This window comes from Pelophylax lessonae (assembly GCF_965119305.1).
Source record: "Pelophylax lessonae genome assembly, chromosome: 2".
Taxonomy (NCBI): domain Eukaryota; kingdom Metazoa; phylum Chordata; class Amphibia; order Anura; family Ranidae; genus Pelophylax; species Pelophylax lessonae.
In genome coordinates, this window is record NC_138769.1 from 541315381 (window position 1) to 541337464 (window position 22084).

Here is a 22084-nt window from a genome sequence, read left to right on the forward strand (position 1 = left end):
GGTCCTTCTTCAAGTGTCCACATCACTGCCTTGGTGACCTAGACACATCCTATTGGCTGTCCAGTGGCAGGATCCTCTTAGGGTCCAGAATACTGCACAGTGTTATGACCGCACAGACTGCAGCTCTGGTTCACTGATTGTCACCTCTGGAACAAAATTGATGAGAGAGATGGGCGGCATAGTTAGAGGAGTTTTAAAGTGATTTAGAAAGTATTAGATTTTAAAAGGCCACTGAATGGGCAAGAGGTATAAGATGGGGGTTAAGCTCTACCTGGGGTGACAACACTCTGTCTATTACTCATTGGTGCTCTTCCCTTGTCACTCTGTCACATGTGCCTCTGATGGAGACTCTATGGGGGAGATTTACTAAAATTGAAGAGTGCAAAATCTGGTGCAGCTGTGCATGGTAGCCAATCAGCTTCTAACTTCAGCCTGTTCAATTAAAGAAGAGTTCCACCTGGGGAAAAAAAAAAACAATTTAAAAGTCAGCAGCTATAAAAACTGTAACTGCTGACTTTTAATATATAGACACTTATCTGTCCAGGGAGTCCATGATGTTTGCGCCCTAGCCGATTTTCGGATAACCTGTCAGGTACTGGTGCCGCCATTCGTTATAAGGGAAGCTGGCCGTGAATCCTTTCGGCTTTACAGCCGGTTCCCTACTGTGCATGCGCGAAGTGCGGCGCAATTTGTAATTGGCCGGCGGCGGGGGAAGGGGGGGGTTTCTTTTCTAAAGTAAGGGCATCTCGGAGCTGTTTCCCGGTAGTGGGGAAGCATACTTGTCAAAAACAGGTACCTGTTCCCCCATCCCAACTTGAAAGGTGCCAAATGTGTGACTGGAGGGGGGAAGGAAGCAGATCAGTAGAAGCTCCACTTTTGGGGGGAACTCCGCTTTAAGAATTGATAATAAAACTTGGAAGCTGATTGTTTTTTATGCAGAACTGCACAAGATTTTGCAGTTTTACTAAATCTCTCCCTACATGTGGCAATTTCAACTTTTTTCGTAGTTATTGTACACTGTTGTCCCCATGAGGAAAATGGATCTGATAAATACAATATAGCTATCAATGGAGTGCATGCATGTGGACAGGAAGTGGCTGCAAAGAGCTTGTATGACATCAGCAGCTCTGAAATGCAGCAAAGAAAAAATAAAATCTTCTTTTAAATATCCATTTAAATCTTCACTTAAAAATAATTTGTTTCTCTAAAAAATTAGACTGTGAATGACTGTTTTTTTTTTTTGTTTTGTTTTAATCTATTTTCAAACTATTTTTTCTTGTGTGCAGCTCTTCAGTCCTAATTTCCTACTTCTGTTATGTGTATGTACCATTTCAAAAATACGGATTAGGTTCAAACGCAATTTTTAAGAGAGGTTATAGCTTGTATATCTATTACTGTCATGTTTTTTAACATGTTGGGATAAGCTGAAACTTGGGTTGTGCTGATTATTGAAACAATTGAGTACTGTCCATTATACTTTTTTGACACTAACAGCAAGATGGAAGATACTGCTGATTCTTGCAATTCTTCAGTATCACACAATGATCTCTATTTAGAAAAAAATGTATAAACTTAGACAAATTATTATTGGCATGTTGCCGTTGATTTGGGTAGAGGCAACTTTAAGCCATAAACCGATATGACACTTTAATTTGGGGATGCATAAAAATGTTGTGCTTTCTTCTGCCATTGTTTAAGCCGTCATTACTGCTTCAGGATTGTTTGTCCCCCTCTAAAGAACAAAAGTTGGCAATTATCCTAGTCTTTTTTACATTTGTGGATAACACCAGACAATCAATAAGAAAATCATTAAATAAGGAAGAACAGGAGGTCCAAAGAGCAATGATAATGCCCAAGGTGTAGTATGCCATATTTTATTTTGGCATACTAGGCATTTATTCAGATCACGAAAAGGAGATTGATAGATGTAGGGGGTTCCTGCAATTCATACATTGTGGTTTGCCTTAAACAGATTTTAAGCCTCTTGCACACGGCAGTTTTTTGCTGATCCGAGTAGAGGTGCATTGTTGTCTATGGAACAGCTGCGTAAAGGTCAGTAATACAGCATTGAGTACAGAGCCATAAAATAAAAATAGACATTTTGTGCATTTCAGACGTATATTTACACACGTATATTGAAACACTGGCAATTAGAAGCGGATGAAGATTTTTCTGCATGTACAACACATACACATGTTTATGCGCCTTGATGCGCATTTACACAAGGTCTTTTTGGAACTTTTTACGCAGGATCTTTCTGTCAACAGGATCCTGAGTATAAACATAAGTAAATTATTACGTCCTTGTACAACTGTGTTATTCAAATGAAACAAACATTTAACAGCAGAAAGTGTTGTTACACAGGCAGTGGTTGTATTTATAAGTACAACTGAAAGAAAACTGTGCTCGCATCTTACCGGATATTATGGTTCGTGGAAACTCTAAATAGGCAAAACCAGGTTCCCATAGTGGGTTGTGGATTTTGCATCTTTTGGCTGGTTTCCTATGAGTTTATGAGGAGGAAGTGGTAACTTTTCCTTTTAAAGAATGATAACGTGATTCTACTCTTGTTTGAAAGTATAAATAGTATTTATTCATATACTTACTTTATATCTTTCCTCTCTTGTGTTTCTGGTATGTTTAAGGTATACTCTTGCTGATTTTATACAGTATATCAACCTAATCCATTACCTGTTAAGAAGTGATTAAGTATTTACCTCTTCTGCTGTCTGCATCTCTGGTCACTGCTTCGATCAGTAATAATACTTCCTCAAAATTCACTGGGAAAATAGACACTACCAGGAGTGTCAATGTATTAGGTCACCCACAAATGTCACTGGTTCCTTCTGTTCAGTAAAACTGCTTTCTCAAAATTCAATGGAAAAATAGACACTCTCAGGAGTGTCAATGTACTACATCAACCACAGCTTTCACTGGTTCCTCTTGTTCAGTAAAACTGTTTTCTCAAAAATTCAATGGAAAAATAGACACACAGGCGTGTCAATGTACTATGTCAACCACAGCTTTCGTTGGTTCCTCATGCTCAGTAAAAATGCTTTCTCAAAATAATTGTGAAAATAAACACTTCCAGTAGTGTCAATGTCTTGGGTCAACCAAAGTTTTTAATGGTTACTCCTACTGACCTTAAATCCTTGCAGTAGACAGTAGTGATGCAGAGATCAGCAGAAGAAATCAGTGAAAGTTCTGGTGGACTAAGAGATCAATACTCTTGGAAGTGTCAGCAGATTTTGGGGGACCATTTCTACTGGTCTGAGAGGAATAAAGTGCACTGAATTTCACTCTAAGAGTTCTTTGTGAGTTGTAAGCTCCTTGAAGGCAGGGACTAATGGGAATGTAAAATATATACAGTATCTCACAAAAGTGATTACACCCCTCACATTCTTTTAAATATTTTATTATATCTTTTCATATGACAACACTGAAGAAATTACACTTTGCTACAATGTAAAGTAGTGAGTGTACAGCTTGTATAACAGTGTGAATTGGCTGTCCCCTCAAAATAACGCAACACACAGCCATCAATGTCTAAACTGCTGGCAACAAAAGTGAGTACACCCCTAAGTGAAAATGTCCAAATTGGGCCCAAAGTGTCAATATTTTGTGTACCCACCATTATTTTTCTGCACTGCCTTACCCTCTTTGGGCATGGAGTTCACCAGAGCTTCACAGGTTGCCACTGGAGTCCTTTTTCTCTCCTCCATGATGACATCACAGAGCTGGTGGATGTTAGAGATCTTGCGCTTCTCCACCTTCCGTTTGTGGATGCCCCACAGCTGCTCAATAGGGTTTAGGTCTGGAGAGATGCTTGGCCAGTCCATCACCTTTACCCTCAGCTTCTTTAGCAAGGCAGTGGTAGTCTTGGAGGTGTGTACGGGGTCGTTATAATGTTGGAATACTGCTCTGCAGCCCAGTCCAAAACACACCTGCTTCCCATTCACACCTGAGACCTTGTAACACTAACGGGTCACATGACATCAGGAAGGGAAAATGGCTAATTGGCCCCAATTTGGACATTTTCACTTAGGGGTGTACTCACTTTTGTTACCAGCGGTTTAGACATTATTAGCTGTGTGTTGAGTTATTTTGAGGGGACAGCAAATTTACACTGTTATATAAGCTGTTCACTCACTCAAATTTAACACACCTGCTCCCCATTCACACCTGAGACCTTGTAACACTAATGAGTCACATGACACTGGGGAGGGAAAATTGCTAATTGGGCCCAATTTGGACATGTTCACATGTACTCACTTTTGTTGCCAGCGGTTTAGACATTAATGGCTGTGTGTTGAAGGGACAGCAAATTTACACTGTTTTACAAGCTGTACACTCACTACTTTACATTGTAGCGAAGTGTCATTTCTTCAGTGTTGTCACATGAAAAGATATAATGAAATATTTACAGAAATGTGAGGGGTGTACTCACTTTTTTGAGATACTGTATGTAAAGCGCTGAGTAAATTGATGGCGTTATATACGTACTTGTAATAAATAACAATAATAATGCTGTGCATTGCCAGAACTGTAGATTTACAGGCCAGCATATATATATATATGAAAATGAAGATTCATATACTTGATTACAGTCTACATATTTTCAAGCTGGTCAAAAGTATTTCTAATCCTTCTAATAATCTTTTTTTTTTTTTATATATATAGATGGAACCAAGATGTATGTGTGAGAAAGACTGTGATAAGGAAAGGTTAAAATCATGTGAAGAAATGAAAGAGGCATTAAGTGCAGCCGTTCAAAAGGTATTTTCATGTAAAAATGTAATGTATATTTTTACTTAAAGCGGTTGTAAACCCTAAAATAAAAAAAAAAAACCTGCAAGACAAAGGCATAATGAGCTAGTATGCATCGCATACTAGCCCATTATGTGTAACTTACCTTAGAACGAAGCCCGGACACGGACCCCCGGACATCGCTGCGGGCGCTACCATGATCCCTCGCCGTCTCTTCCGGGTTCGGCGGCTCTGGCGCGGTGATTGGCCGGAAGAGATGGCTCCGGCGCGATGATTGGCCTGAGCCGCGATGCGCGCGGGAGTGATTTTCCAGCAAGCTCCCAGCAAATAAATTGAAGGTCTCCCCGGACCTTCAGAGCGCATGCGCCGCTCGCGCGAGCGGCTGCATGCACTGTAAATATCTCCTAAACCATGCCGGTTTAGGAGATATTATTTTTACCTACAGGTAAGCCTTATTATAGGCTTACCTGTAGGTAAAAGTGTCAAAAAGCGGGATACTACCGCTTTAAGTGCTATTGCAATCAAAATAATTTAGTCTAATTCCAGTCAAAGTCAAAAAGCTTAGAAGCATAGTCAGATTGTTATGACCATGTCCCCATAGGGGAGATTTCTGTTTAAATCCTGTTGTGAGACAGCAAAAGAGTAGGGATGATCGAACGGTTCTGGTCGACCTTCGGTTCGACCCGAACATTGACTGTTCGAGGTTCGGCCAAATTTAGAACTTTTTGCTGAAAAAGTTCGGAATTCGGCAACCAGAACCGACCAAAATGCAATGGGACAGGAACTGGGCTTTAAAAGCCTGTGATTGGACCAGAACCATCAGTAAAAGCCAATTGAGGGGGCAGGAGAATGCTAGGAATGTGATTGGAGTGACTAGAGGGTCCAGAGGCCAATCATTAGTGAATACGCCCCCCAGTATATAAGATAGCCCGCCAAATTCCTAGCATTGTAATACAGGGACGTGGAAGAGAGTGGAAGCAGTTCTGTTACTTCTGCTTCAAAAGTGTCATTTAGCAATTATTAGTGTGAGGAAAGGGATATCTAGTGTAGTTAGGGTGCTATTTTCCACTTTAGTTAGATTCAAAAATCTAGTTTCTGTAGGGAAAGTGTTAAGTGCCAGGGTGACCGTAGTGTAGTGTAGGGTGAACTGACACTGATTGCTATGGCAGGGTGACCAAACCCTTCCATTTCAGGGTGACCGCTATAGAGAAAAAATTGTTTCTCTTAGGTGACTTATAGAACAGCGATATGGCTTCTCGCCTGTCAGCCTGCTTTTTGCTGCAGGCGTTTATAGGGTTTTTTTGAAGACATGTTTGGAGTCAGGCATGACATCTGAACTTCTGTGTAGGGGTATATATACACACACATGTCTGTATATATACACATACACATATATAGGTGTGAAAATAGCAGAACACTATGCTTGCGCTAATGAAATAATTAACAGGCATATGGCTCCGCTCCTATCACACCTATATGTGTGTATGCGTATAAATACATATAAGTGTGTGTGTATATATACCCCTATACAGAAGTTCAGATGTTTTGCCTGCCTTCAAAGACCCCAAAAAAATGCCCAAAAAAACGCCTGCGCCAAAAAAAAAACACCCAGGTGTGTTATTGCAGGCGTTTTTTTTGGGCATTTTTTTGGGGTCTTTGGAGGCAGGCAAAACTTTTGAACTTCTGTATAGGGGTATATATACACACACACTTATATGTATTTATACATATACACATATATAGGTGTGATAGGAGCGGAGCCATATGCCTGTTAATTATTTCATTAGCGCAATTATAGTGTTCTGCTACTTTCACACCTATATATGTATATGTGTATATATACATATAAGTGTGTGTGTATATATACCCCTATACAGAAGTTCAGATGTTTTGCCTGCCTCCAAAGACCCTAAAAAAATGCCCCAAAAAAACGCCTGCAATAACACACCTGGGCGTTTTTTTGGCGCAGGCGTTTTTTTGGGCATTTTTTGGGGTCTTTGGAGGCAGGCAAAACATCTGAACTTCTGTATAGGGGTATATATACACACACACTTATATGTATATATACTCATACACATATATAGGTGTGAAAGTAGCAGAACACTATGCTTGCGCTAATGAAATAATTAACAGGCATATGGCTCCGCTCCTATCACACCTATATATGTGTATAAATGCATATAAGTGTGTGATATGCCCCTATACAGAAGTTCAGATGTTTTGCCTGCCTCCAAAGACCCACAAAAAATGCCCAAAAAAACGCCTGCGCCAAAAAAAAAAACGCCCAGGTGTGTTATTGCAGGCGTTTTTTTGGGGCATTTTTTGTGGGTCTTTGGAGGCAGGCAAAACATCTGCACTTCTGTATAGGGGTATATATACACACACACTTATATGTATTTATACACATACACACATATAGGTGTGAAAGGAGAGAAGCCATATGGGTGTTAATTATTTCATTAGCGCAAGTATAGTGTTCTGCTACTTTCACACCTATATATGTGTATGTGTATATATACATATAAGTGTGTGTGTATATATACCCCTACACATAAGTTCTGATGTTATGCCTGCCTCCAATAACCCCCAAAAAATGCCCAAAAGAACGCTTGCTACAAAGCCGGCAAGGTGTGAAAATAGCGGAGCCATATCCCTGTTCTATAAGTGTTCTAATACAAATGATCTTTTTTTTTTCTGGTTCTGGACATGCTACAGAGCTGAAACTTCACAGGTACACTTTTTAGACCCCCCAGACACTAAATCCAAAGAAATCTCATTTTTTTTTCAATAATTTTTTCAATAATTGGCTCTCTATCAAAAATGACAATTTTTAAGAACTTTTTTTTGTGTGATTAATAGTCTCTGGGGCATGACCCAGAACCCTAGGGACTAGGGCTTTAAAATTGTTTTTTTTGATTACCGAAGTTCGGGTCCCATTGATTTCAATGGGGTTCTGAAATCTGGGCCGAACTTTCTGAAAGTTCTGGTGTTCTGGTCGAACCGAACTTTTGAAAAGTTTGATCATCCCTACAAAAGAGGACTCTGCCTCCTGAAGGGATACAGACATCAATAAAAACCTTCTTGGGGAACAGTTAGAACCTCTGTAAGGGTTTTTGTTGGTGTCTTTGTGTCCCCTTTGAGGAGACATCTTTTATATTTTGTCACTGGAACAGGAAGTGGTGGGTAATATTCCTAACAGGAAGACAAACAGCAAAAAAATCAGATATTAGGCCCTGTTCACACCTGAGCGTATTTCAGCTCGTAAAACGCTCATCTCTGAAGTCTAAAAACGCCCAACAAGTAAAATTCCATTCATTTCACTGCCCCCTGCTCACATCTGAGCGTTTTGTCTCCAGAAGAAAAAGGCCTGAAGCTCAAAAAAGTACATGAGCTTCTTTTTTGGCTGATTACAAGCGTTTTTGTTAGATGTCAATGCCTTCCTCCAAACACCTGCAAAAAACGCCTGAAAAAGGCCAGAAAAAATGCCTGTAAAAAAGCCAGAAAAAAACGCCTGTAAAAAAGCCAGAAAAAAACGCCTGTAAAAAAGCCCAAAAAAAGCCTGTAAAAAGCCCAAAAACGCCTGTAAAGAGCCCAGACAAAACACCTGAAAATGATACGTTCAGGTGTGAATGGAGCCTTAAAGACAGACATTGTAACTGTTATCTACCCCAAAAGTTTTGACCTGGATTCTACTTTACTCTTGTTAAACCTAAGGCTCTGTTCACATGTAGGCGTTTTGGGGGCGTTTTTCTGCTCTAGGATCAGCTCTCAAAACGCCCAACAAGACAAATCCTATTCATTTCAATGGCCCTTGTTCACATCTGAGCGTTTTGACGCCATGAGCAAAACACCCAACGCTCAAAAAAGTACATGAGCTTCTTTTTGGGCAGATTGCAGGTTTTCCACTGGTCTCTATTCAATCTAAAAACGCCTGCACAAAAAACGCCTGTAAAACGCCTGCAAAAACGCCCATAAATAACGCCTGAAAAAAACGCCCATAAAAACGCCTGTAATAGCAACGCCAAGATGTGAACGTAGCCTAAAACATGACAATAATAATAACAAATAATCATCCAAGTACAAGTTGTAATGCATTGAGAGCAGAGGCCACAATACAAGTTCTTTGAATCTATGAGGATGTTTTTCTGCCAGATAATTATAACAGCTTCAACTCTTCTGGGAAGGCTGTCCACAAGGTTTAGGAGTGTGTCTATGGGAATGTTTGACCATTCTTCCAGAAGCGCATTTGTGAGGTCAGGCACTGATGTTTTACGGGTAGGCCGGGCTTGCAGTCTCCACTCCAATTCATCCCAAAGATCTTCTGTCAGGGTTGAGATTAGGACTCTGTTCATGTACACATACATGAACTTTAATGGCATCCCAGTCTTAGTTGGTAGGGTTTAATATTGAGTGTGTCTGTGGGAATGTTTGACCATTCTTCCAGAAGTGCATATGAGGTCAGGCACTGATGTTGGACGAGAATACCTGGCTCGCAGTCTCCGCTCTAATTCATCCAAAAGGTGTTCAATTAGGTTGAGGTCAGGTCTCTGTGCAGGCCAGTCAAGTTCCTTCACCCCAAACTCGCTCATCCATTTGTTATGGTGTGGGGTTGTTCTTCAGGGGTTGGGCTTGGCCCTTTAGTTCCAGTAAAGGGAACTTTTAAGGTGTCAGCATACCAGGACATTCTGGACAATTTCATGCTCCCAACTTTGTGGGAACAGTTTGGGAATGGCCCCTTCCTGTTCCAACATGACTGCACACCAGTGCACATAGCAAGATCCATAAAGACATGGAAGAGTGAGTTTGGAATGGGGGAACCTGACTGGCCTGCACAGAGACCTGACCTCAACCTAATTGAACACCTTTTGGATGAATTAGAGCGGAGACTGCGAGCCAGGTATTCTCGTCCAACGTCAGTGCCTGACCTCACATGCACTTCTGGAAGAATGGTCAAACATTCCCACAGACACACTCAATATTAAACCCTACCAACTAAGACTGGGATGCCATTAACGTTCATGTATGTGTAAAGGCAGGCATCCTAATACCTTTGACAATTTGTTTATCTACACACACAGTATATAAACATAATTTTGTCTGCTTGATCACTGTATGGACACTTAGTTTAACCTTAAACAACAATGATTTATAATTATGTATAACTGGCTTAACCCAGTTAACTATGCAGTCATTATTTAGTGAACATTAAGCAGAGTGGATATGTCCTTTAAACTGTGAAATGTCCCAGCCTTTGTCAGTCTCTCCAGTGTTTTTTCTTTTTCCTTTTGATTGTTAGATGCAAATTGACCAGTGGATCAGTCAACTGAAATGTATTTCAAGTGTACATTTGTGTTTTTTTTAAACTTTAGGAGATACAAGCACTAAGTACACAGAAGCAGTTTCATGTAGGGAATGGTAAGTTGGATTCTATTAAAATTATTATTTATTTTTTTAACACATTTGACACTTTACTTATGCAGATTTTGCTCCTTCTAAGCTTTTACAGAGGTCTCAGGTCATCCCAGGAGCCGCAATCATCAGACTTGGCCAGTAGCTCATCTTACATTTGGCAACAGTACAGAGAGTAAGTGTTAAACTCTAGCTCTTGTAAGATATGCCATAGTAATGTGTAATGACCCAAGCTGTGACTTTTTTGATCTATATGTATGAAAAAAGAGAAAAGTCATTTTTTCACAAGAACCGTTGTATTGGTTTCTTTTTTTATTTGCATTACAATAATGAGAAATGTAGAAATTTAATTAATAAAGCAATGCCTCATTTCCCTTATTAGTTTTAAATCTAGTATGATCATTAGGGGCATTTTTCTCTAGTCTGGGGGTAGGGAACCTTGGCTCTCCAGCTGTGCTGAAACTACAAATCCCATCATGCCTCTGCCTTAGGAAGGCATGCCTGTGGCTGTCTGAGTTTTGCAGTGCCTCATGGGATTTGTAGTTTCAGCACAGCTGGAGAGCCAAGGTTCCCTACCCCTGCTCTAGCCCATTACGAGAGTGGTTTAGAATTGATGGCTTGGTGGTTAGCACTTCTGTCTCAGCATTGAGGTCATCGGTTTAAGTTCCCATCAGGACACTATGTCCGCTGAGTTTGTGTGTGCTTGCATGAGTTTTCTCCAACATATCAAAGACATTCAGGCCGGATAATTTGCTCCTCTCTAAAATTGCCTTAGTACAATATTTTACTAAGGGTCGTACACACGATGAGAAGATTGGACAATCACAATCGTCTGTTTTTTTTCCCCGCATGCTAGTCTCCATATCGAAAATGAAGAGGTTACACTATTTACGAAAATTCTCATAGGACAGAATTACATTTCAGAGATTATGTAATGTATCGTATTGTATTGGTATTGTATTTTCGGACAAAAACTGTTCTGATTGAACGAAAATTATACAAGAAAATTTATCGTGTTCGTCCCTTCGAATAATTTCTGATGAACGGTCGTGATTGGCTCGCGGAAGCTGTTTCATAACAATCAGATTATTGTACGATCACTTTGAAAGCAGTATTTTTTGTACTATTTACTGATAGTGTGTACTAGTCTTTATAAGTGTGCTCAAGATAACTGCCTCACTATCCGCATCAACAGCAGATAAAAGTGCTTTAAGTCCACAGGAAAAATAGCACTATAGAAATATAAATTAATGAAAAAAAAAATGTATAGAAAGTCGAGATGTTTTAAAACAGGGGTGCTCAACCTGTGGCCCGTGGAGCCCTCTGACGTGGCTCGTGACCTCATGCTCTGGGATGGCAGGTCAGCAAGCCCTGATCACAGTCAATGAGTTGCTAACCCACCATCCCAGGGCACCAGGGTGTATGGAGCTGGCAATAGCAGGGTTCCTAAACTGATTTCACACTGATCCACGGGTGCATTTCCTGTCTTTGTTTTTTTTCATTTCCTGTCTTTTTTTCTTTTTTTTTGTTTTCTTTTTCTTGAGTGACCTCTTTTTCTGTTTTTCTTCATTTCCTGTCTTTGGTTTTTTTCATTTCCTGTCTTTGTTTCTTTTTTTGTTTTTTCTTTCTTGAGTGACCCCTTTTTCTGTTTTTCTTAATTTCCTGTCTAATTTCCTGTCTTTTGTTTTTTTCATTTCCTGTCTTTAGTTTTTTTTTTTCCTTTCTCCTGTTCTTGTTTTGTTATTTATTATGTTTTTAATATAGAACGCATTTATATTATACATTGTGCATTGTTCCATTTTTGTCACAGGTGCGTTTTTTTTTTTTTTTACATTTTTTGTATACTTTGTACATTTTGTATATTGAAGCATTGCATTGGTGCAATTTGTCTGTGTTCTTTCTACTTGATTATAGGTTATTAAGTGGGGGGATGTATGGGGTGACATATGCGTGATTGTAGTCACCATCCCCGAAGGTTGTTGCTTAAATTTGCATAGATTTATATAGTGATATATTTATATATCGGATTCAGTGACACTTCTAGTGCCAATGCCATAGTTTTTATTTTTTACAAGAGAGGAAACAAAATACATTTTCTCTATCAACTGTTTTTATATGTTATATTGCATGTTTCTTTAACAGATTGGCTGTATATACCAATCTGATCATCTTTGCTGGGATGTTAGTAATTGGTTAATAGTTAACATCATTACTTACTCCCATATTGGGAACATATGTTACCATTACTATTTTAACATCAGATGCAAGGATGTATTGCCAGTTATGATTAAACAATCTTGAATCGTGAAACGCGTCAACTGTCTGTGGCTCGATTGTCATGTTTTGTTGGATTTACATTCTTAATAAAGGATCAGTGTATCTTCATCCACTGGAGTGCGGTCAAACCTCTTTTTGTTTACATTGCAGTGCAGTGCACCTGCGGCTTTCCTTCAGGTTAGCTGCACCTGTACTGAGCCAAAGACTTCTAATATAGCCTGTGGGTTGGGTCCACTTTTTTGATAGCACACCAAAACTTCTGAATGCATACATTTTGGTGCGCTTTTAGAAAGTCTATGGCAAAGCGCAGCTTACCTACAGGAAAATCGCAAGTGCACTGTACTGCACCTACGGTGTGGGTTAACTGCAGTGTATCAGTGTGAAAGCAACCTTAAATGGGGCTAAGGACAGTAGATAGCGACCCGGATCTGTGACCTGATTTCAAATCACTTAAGTGGTCCTTAAGTGATTAAAAGGTTGAGCATCCCTGTTTTAAAGTCTTCTTTTAAAGTAGAACTAAAGGCAAAACTTTTTATTTTTCATTTTATTTCCATCTGTTTCCCTTCACTTCCTGTCCATAACTAAATCTGCCTTGGGTACAGGCAGTCATGGGGGGGTCTCTAGGATGGCATCTTCAGGGCTATCTTACCGAATGGGCACACTGGGCATGTGCCCGAGGGCCCCACTTTCCCAGGGGTCCCCACCTGCTCAGTGACCCAGCCCCAGCCAAGCATTAGTCCCGACTCCCGTGTGCATCCTGCTGCCAAACTTAGCAGATGGCAAGCCCCTGTGGGCCCTGCACTGCTGTCAGGCCACTTGGGCCGTGGAGGGGGAGCCCACAACTGCAGGAATGCCTGTCCGCCTCCACGGGAACAGGCACACACAGGACAGTCCAGTCTGAATCCTGTCCGTGTGTGTGTTCACCAGACCTAGCCACCGAACTTGGAAGCTGTCATTAGCCTTGCACTGCTGTACCAATAAATATTGCTTTATCGATAATTTGTATTTTTATTCTCGTGGGTGATAGGTGTAGGCGGGGCCCCAGTGCACTGCATTGCCCGGCGCCCTTTAATGCTCTTAAGATGGCACTGGGCATCCTCCCTACAAAATGCTGCTTTACCAGACTCAGGAGTTCCTGAACATTTTTGGGTTGTGTTGCCTGCAATTCTGTGGAAACACCTGTATAATAGTAATACCTTTATATCCTGGTTCAGCAGGGACTGACCAAATTTCAATCCCCATCTATGGCTGTTCCCATTCAAGAGTCGTCAATCTAGTATTGACTCCTCTTGAACCGGACTGCTGGAAAATCATGTTTGATCAGCTGCAGCACTGATCAATGTATTCAGACAGCGGAGGAGTCCTGCTATCAGAATACAAAAGCGCAGTGGGGAGGATAATCCCCATCCACCTCAAATTTGTGGATGGGGCAATCTGTTCAGTTTTTTTTTTTTCCAATCAACCTGCTGGCTGAATAAAATCTGCATAATGTATGGCCAGCTTCAGACTCCAGACTGGTGCAGAGCCAAGGAAAGTTTCCCTGTCTCTTCCTTAGTCCTGATGTGCCACATTAGCATTATGTGGGGGTCCTTACAAAGTCAAGAGTTTTTTAGCCTCTTTTTGACTTTATTGGCAGCTGTCATAAACAAAAGCACCACAGAAAAGTTGTATCAGTGTATAGGGGTACTTTGCTTACATACTTTTTTAGCTGCATAGTTTATTTCAAATAAAGCAAGCATATAATATAAAATTTTCCTTTTGTTTTGGTAGTATTTATTTCACAAGAAGTCTATGACCAGGGCAATTAGCAGTATTTTGAGTGACCTCCATTTTACTTTCAGTGGTTCCCTCAGACAAATCCAACATCTTTCTCATCTGACCACCCAGGCATAGGGTCTCTGAATACACACAGTAATGCTTTTGACCATAACTTGGCTAAAATGATTCTGTGATTTTAACCAAACCATAGAACGCCTTGCCAAAAAACTGTTAAGATATTTTTATATTCCTCTTTAAATATATAATTTTTGCTGGATTCCATTCTCCTGTCCTAAAAAAATACAGACCACTCAATGGCCTGTCTAATTACCCAACAAAATATCCCCTAGCCTGATTTTCCTAATTATTTAACATTTCAGCAATGTTTTTTTTTATTATTTCAAAGTTGATTTTGTAAATACAGTGTGTACAGTCATACTGGGTAATTTTTACTGTATTTATGAACTGCTGCAAAAGTAATCATCAAGTTTCAAAATATATACATCCCCCGGACCATTGCTAAGCATGCATGGACTTAACAAATGATACAGAAACCTTGCTATTTTTCTGAGGTTTTAAGATAGAGACTGCTTTTATGTTATTTGTTTTATTAATTCATGGAATAGAGGCTTACCATATATTTTAAGACTTCTGTTGTTGAAATTTTTACATTATTGCAATAGTTTTCCTTGATGTGGGGGTCCTGTTGTAGCACGGATTGCTATCCAGGTATATTGCAGTCTGTGAAATACATGTACAATCTGCATGTTCATGCTGTGGAGGGTAAATCACCTATATGCAGAGACAAGTACAAGTAGGACTACATGTGTCAAAAATTACAACCTTTAAGAGCCCATTCACACTAGCACGACTTGTGAGGCGACTTGTGTAGCCCCAGGTCACTTGACATAACAAAAGCAATGTTAATCAATCAGTGCCGTCTTAATTGGCACTACTGAAGTCGCTCCGACTTCAGAAAAGGGTCCTGTACTACTTTGAGGCGACCTGTGATCCGACTTGTCCCATATACTTCAATGGGAGTCGCCTCCTTATCTTAATTGAAGCGACTTGTTATCAGACTTTCCAGGAAGAGGAAAGAGATTAGCCAGGCATTCCCCACAGACAAAGTCGCCTGTCTCTTCAAAGTAGTGCACAAGTCTCTTCCAAGTCTTTTCCAAGTCTCTAAACAAGTCTCTTCAAGTCACGGGGCGACTTTCTGGTCGTGGTAGTGTGAACCGGCTCTAAGAGGAAAACTACTGAAAATATAAACAACAACTTCTGAGCTGTCATTGCTAGCAATACTAAAGCAGACTGGGTAGGTTCCTTCCAATGTACAGTGTGATTTACCAACTACTTTTTATTGTGATGTTTAAAGCTTGATTTGTAGTTTGAGCAAAAAGTATCTATTTAAATTGAGCATGCTGTTGTCTTCCTTATAATTCAGCACAGCAGAATATTTTATACTTTTATACAATCAAGAAAGAATGCTGCTCCTTGCATGGTAGAACCGTGTCTCTGCATCAGTCTGATATGCCCTCTGCTGAGTCAACACTAAAGTATTGCAATTCACAAAGTTAAAGTGTTACTAAACCCAGAACCTGCATTCACTATATCTGGTCTCCCACAGTACACAGAACATGGAAATGCATGTATTTTAGTAAATATAAAGGGATAAATACTTTTTCTCATCAGCAGTATATAGCAGCCTTGTGACTTCTATCAGTTCATATTAAAGCTTGTAGGAGGAGTTTTCTCCTCTGATCCTCTGTCTAGACAGTGCTGATTAACTCTGTGCCGATCAGATGCACACTCCCAAAAAACAAAACAAAAAAAAAACAACTCCCTAGCAATACGCACCAAACCGAGCATGTGCAGCATGTCCCCTGGCTCTGTAAATATTTGGTTATTTTTTGGAGACCGTGAAAGAAGAGGAGGATCAGAGAAACAGGATCACACAGCCTTTATACACAATGCAAAGTATTAACCCCTTAGGTTCCATAGTGAGTATAACAAACATGCTTTACTGCATACAGACGGATTTTACTGTTGTGAGTTTAGTAACACTTTAATGCTCCCTGCTTATGGGGAGCTCTTGCTCTGACTCATAAGATTTTAATGGAAGGTTAAAATGTTCTTTGTACCAATATTGCAGGGTTAGGCATGTAATAAACAAATAGCGAGCCTACATCCTCTGTGAAAACCCTCTCTAGAAAAATATCTAATAATATTATGGATGACATCACTGGAATTACTTTTGTTCACTTTTTAGGTTTAAACAGGGTCTTAAAAAATGCATCACCTTATGTTGATCTACAAGAATATTGACACATTTGTTAGTTTATCTTTTTCGGCTATCAATAGGTTTTTAATCAATGTTCTAAGGATCATATTCTTGTTCTTTTCCATCCCTGTAAAGAGAATGATGCACCATAGTGCTTATTTTAGAGCACAGTTTCAGGATAAAAAGCAGCTACTTCTGGAGTTACATATGCAATTTGGGGCACAGATACCCATATCTAGGAACCTGCTCTAGACATTTACCCATTACTCTTAGACTCTGAAGGTTTCTATTTTAATGTAATGCTTAGTGTTAATGAGTTCATAAATTTGCCAGTGATTTTGCAGTGTTGCTACTACATATTAACTCATTCCTATTTCTTTCAGCAGGCAGCCAAGGAATAGAGCAGCTTTATTCCTGGAACTATAAAGAAGGTTGGGGCCATCTACAAAATATGAGCTACCACAATGGGACATTGAAAGTCTTACAAGATGGATACTATTTTGTCTATGCTAATATTTGCTTTAGACGACATAGAGCAGCACTGAAGATTTACCAGAGTACCTTGCAACTCATGCTTTATGTTAACAAATTGACTAAGAATGGAGAACAAATAACTTTATTAAAGGGAGGAAAATCTGAAATTTGGCAAAATGAGTCAGTGTATAATTTTTATTCTGTTTACAAAGGAGGTGTCTTCAAACTGGTGGCTGGGGAGGGGATACTTATTAAAGCCAGCAATACAGCCTTAATCGACCTTTCTCAAGAAGCAACCAATTTTGGGGCCTTCAAGATTCTTGACATATACCTCTAAGACTTACTTAATATTCTTCTTAGCAAGTATGAAATGCAGCAGTGACCTTTTCCAAAACTGTTGGTCTGCACTTTCCTGAAATAATGGACATAGGTCTTGAAAGATAATTCTTTTAGTAGAGGTACATGTTATATTTATAGGACAGTAAATATCATATTGTGCCTTATTTATTCATCAAAACATTTTGAACAACCTTCCAAAAGGTATTTTCCTGTAAATATATTGAGGGTCTATGTTCTGAGGAAGTTTTTGTAAATACTCATTATTCTCAGTTCAGACATATAGTAATCATGCTGGCATGAGATTCTACTTTGTTGAGTCATGTTTTTGTTGCAGCTCCAAATGTATGAAGCATATAACCATTTTTTTGTTATTGTTGAATTGTAAATGGTAAATGTTTAGGAGTCATAGGCGCCCTTTCACACAGGCTTTCCAATCCGGTGCCCCTGTCAGTTTTTCAGGCAGACCTGATCTAAAGTTTTATTCAGCTCTATGGGAAGGTGGATATAAAGGGATTGGGTCCAGTTACAACTTCCTATCTCTGAGTTTGTCCAGGTCTGGAAAAAAACAATGGAAAAGGACTGCATTCTTTTCTATTTCTGTGGACTTAAAGGTGACAGATTAGAGGTAGCCTGATGTATACAGACAGCGGAGTACGTTTACACACGGCCTCCCATAAACCTATCATGGGTCCGTCCATGTCCACCGAACACAAACTGAAGGGACACAGATGTAAAAAACTGTCATTCTGTGCTGTTCGGCTCCAATTTAGCAAGGGATCTACACACAGATCACTTGCTGATCAGAGCGGACTAGCACTGTGTGAAAGAGTCCTTATAGTGCTCTATACAAGAATATATATACAAAAGTTTATATTTTAGATTTAAAGTTTATTAGTTAGCATTTTTTATATATTAACTATATAGTCACGCGAAAGGCTGAGTTCCTCACTCAGAGGATTGCTTCAGTCTAAAAGTGGAGACATAAAAGAACAAAGAAGAGCTAAAGCGGGAAATATAACCAAACATAAATAATGATGTTGTGGTACCGTCAGGAACTCAAGTGGTATGGCCATAGCTTTTCATGGAATTAGGACAGAATGATGTAGGGTGGGCTACCCATGTTTTCCTAATATATTGTTTGTTCATGTTTACCAATAATTTGGATATCATTTTAGAAACAACCACATTTTAATGATGTGTTGGCTCTCTTGTTGCAAATTCACCAAATCTTTTTCTGAGAACAATTACATTTTGGTTTGATTTACTTCATGGCTAGACCAGCTTAAAATATTTAGGTAAAGGTGGGTTGCATTTTTTTGCATTTTCCTGAAGGAGCAGATATTGCTTGAATAATAAAAGTAAAATTATTGAGGCCTTTTTTTTTATAAAGAACTTCTAATTTTGTACACCATTTCCTTGTTTGCCACTTTTATCAGCCTGTACACCAGCCATTTACCACTTTGTAAAAAGGATCAAACAAAGATCTAACTGGTATACCATAAAAAAAAAGGAACGGGAATGTTTGAACGAATGTTCTGTATTTTACTGTAAAAAGTGCTGTATTCATGTCCATGTATGTATAATTATAAATTGGACATATTTCAATAAAACATGGCACAAACAACTGGAAAACAGCAAATGGCAAGCTGGAAAATTGTTAAACTGACAAATTCCCCCCAGTGAACAAAAATGCTTTCATAAATAAGACAAAAAAGTTAAAAGAACAAACTTTCAACTAAAACTGACCTATACAGCTTTAAACTCTTATAAAAAGCCCCCAGTATATTGCAAGGAAAGAGGCAATTAGGCTAATATGTGTTCCCAGAACATGTGTGCATAATTAATTTCCCCAGGATTCAGGACTTCCTGGGCAACCTAGATTTAAATTTAGGCTGGATGTAAGTGGCAGAAGGTGCTAATTCTGAAACAAATACAGTCAATTAATAAGTGGACCAACAAAACAAGAAAATGTCTTGTGTAAGAGGATTGATCCTAGCAAAGGGGTAATGCGTTGGGTGGTCTTGTGCTTGCAAGCACCAGTCATGGAAGTCTACTTTTTTTGCCTATTGTTCTATCCAGGGTTGCAAGAATTCTGTAAAATGCGTTAAACACCATGAAAAAAACACAGTTCCTCATGGCCTTAATGTGTGGTAACAGGAGTAAGAAATCTGTGATTTTTTTTAATGCACTGTGATTGCGTGGTGGCCTCAATCCACACATTGTACAGTGTGCTGGTGGTAACATGTGGGTGGCGCGTGTATATGAACCATGCCCATCCATGCATTTCCCACCATCCTAGGGAGGAGGGAGTGGGTTCTTAATTTTGCTCAGGAGTGCCCCAGCTCTTCCCTACCCAGTACAGTCAGACAGCCAGCTGCAACAAAAAGAGCATTGCTGGCCAGGGGCTGAGCAAGTGTCAAAACTTGACTACTTACCTACTTTGCTTACTTGATACTTTTTGTGTCCGCTGTACTGATACTTCTATCCAAAGGCAGGTTGACTTACATCAGCACAAATGATTAAATTGGAAATATACACAGCAAATGTGGTTTAAATATCTTCCCCAGTGCTCTTCCCAAAAAGGCATCTCTTTATCAAAATCACTCATGGGTAGCTTTTCCAGCTGAGAATAGTCCACTTAGCTGCATTCTTAGAATTTGCACTTTTCCCCTGCAGTCTGTCAGTATTAAGCATGCAGTATTTAATATTTAGCACAACATGCTTTGTTCTCTTTGTCGTACGAGCTGACATTTTCGGTGAACAATTTTATCCATTCAGCTTTGCTAGATAAACTTTGTTAAGTATGTGGGTGAGTTTTGACAGGAAGAGCTTTGCTCCCACTTAATTCCTTATAGCAAATGTGTTTGTAGTAGATATGACATTTTAAACAATGCAGCTGTGTGCCAAGTGTATTGAATCAATTAAGAAAATACTCTTTTTTATTGTCGTATTTCAAAGTAATTTCTTTCATTGGCAATATGACTTTTTCCATCCACATTTTCAGTAACATTCAAATAATTGTTTCTAGAAATGTATTATTATTTGTGTTTGCTATCACAGATACACTGCCATTGTTTGGATTCTTAAAAATGTGTAATGTATGTCTAATGCAAGAAGCCTAATTAGAAGGGCTATTCTAAGGTACTCCAAGGCCTATCTGCCTGTCTATCTATCTATCTGGACCTCAGCATTCATTGACATGAGGAATCAAGGCCCTTACAAGCTATGACTTGTTTGAGCAGGCTTCTGGTGATTTTTGCTATGAGTGGGAGGCCCACAAGTAGTATTAAGCCCTCAGTGTTTTTAAGTTGAACATATTGAGCACAGAAAAGTAAATATTACTCAGTAAACTACTTGGTAAAATTCTTACCTCTGCCCTAGCAGTATAAAACTTTCAATGCTGCTCTCTCCTGCTTCCTCAGTTTTGCTTCTCTAAACATCCAGTCTTCATAGAAAAAATTTAACAGTGGGCAGTGCAGTATCCATCAAATTTATTAGCTTTTAGAAGGGAAGGGGAAGAAGGAGAGGAGTGTCTTGCCATCCTAGGCTATGGGGCTGCATGTTTCTTTTGATGACACATCTCTAGTCCATGCATGAAAAGGTGGCTTTATAGCAGAGGTCTCCAAACATTCTAAAGAAAGGGCCAGTTTACTGTCCTTCAGGCTTTAAGGTGGGCCGGACTGTGGCATGTGGGAGTAAACAACAACTTTGTTTATAGGGGGAGAAATAGTTGGTGTTAGTAGTGCAATAGTGCCCCATTTTTGTTGTCAATGGAAGGAATTATGCCCTATTGTTGCTGTTAGCAGCAGGGACATATGCCCTATTGTTGGTGTCAGTGGGAGGAATAGTGCCTCAAGGGGCCGGATAAAGGCAAGCAAAGACCACTACTCTATAAGATTCTACAAGAGAAAGGAGCCACCCTGAATCAAGAAACTTGGGGCAGCAGTCATGCCACCAGCTTAAACTGGAACATAGGCATGGAAGAAAAGATTAAAAAGCTACATACCCATTAAGTTATTACAATTATCTGTTGAGTGAGCTTAAATAAACTGAGAGTTTAATATCACTTTAAGTTACACTGCAAGAAAGATTTTGTCATTTTTATCATTTATAGTTACTTTGCACTGGAGTCTGTACACAGAATGGTACATTCCTGATAGCAGTCACAGAATGTCATATTGAGTAGATTTACTAAAACTGGGGCTCTCAAAATCCATGCAGCTGTGCACGGTAGCTAATTAGCTTCCAATGTTAGCTTTTTTAATTAGGCTTTGGCATTAAAACCTGAAAGCTGATTGGTTTCTATGTAGAGCTGCACCAGATTTCGCACAGTTGTAGTAAATAACCCCCACTAAACCAACAAAAGTTTTATATAAATATGTGCGATCTAATCCACCATGTTTTATCAGAACACGAACACACACACACACACACACACACACACACACACACACATATATATATATATATATATACACATGCAACTATGACACATAGGTGATCCATTTTTTTCAGTTTCTGTGCTAGTTTTCAGCAGGTAGCACTAAACCAATGCACTGGAGCAAAACCATTTGTAGTATCCTATTATTTTAACTGCAAATTGAATATGATAATACAAAGAGTAAGGATGTGCAGTAACCATAAGACACATTTTAGAGTGAATATATTATTGAAATCGAATTTGATCGGGTTACATGCATCAATTTATTAAAATGTATGTAAACCCCAAATATATTTTATCACTATATTTGGCATTATGCCTCATTATATATAGTTTTC

The 22084-nt window shown here is 39.3% G+C and overlaps 1 protein-coding gene across 1 annotated transcript in view; it reads left to right on the plus strand.

Annotated features, from left to right (window-relative positions):
- Positions 1–17724, plus strand: part of TNFSF11 (TNF superfamily member 11) — a 39708-nt gene extending 21984 nt beyond the window's left edge. Inside the window, exons 2-5 of the mRNA XM_082246314.1 lie at positions 4681–4776; positions 10137–10182; positions 10265–10351; positions 16876–17724. Of these exons, the coding sequence (XP_082102440.1) occupies positions 4681–4776; positions 10137–10182; positions 10265–10351; positions 16876–17303 (657 nt within the window). The 3' untranslated portion in view covers positions 17304–17724. The remainder of the gene's footprint in view (positions 1–4680; positions 4777–10136; positions 10183–10264; positions 10352–16875) is intronic.
- The last annotated feature ends 4360 nt before the right edge of the window (positions 17725–22084 follow it).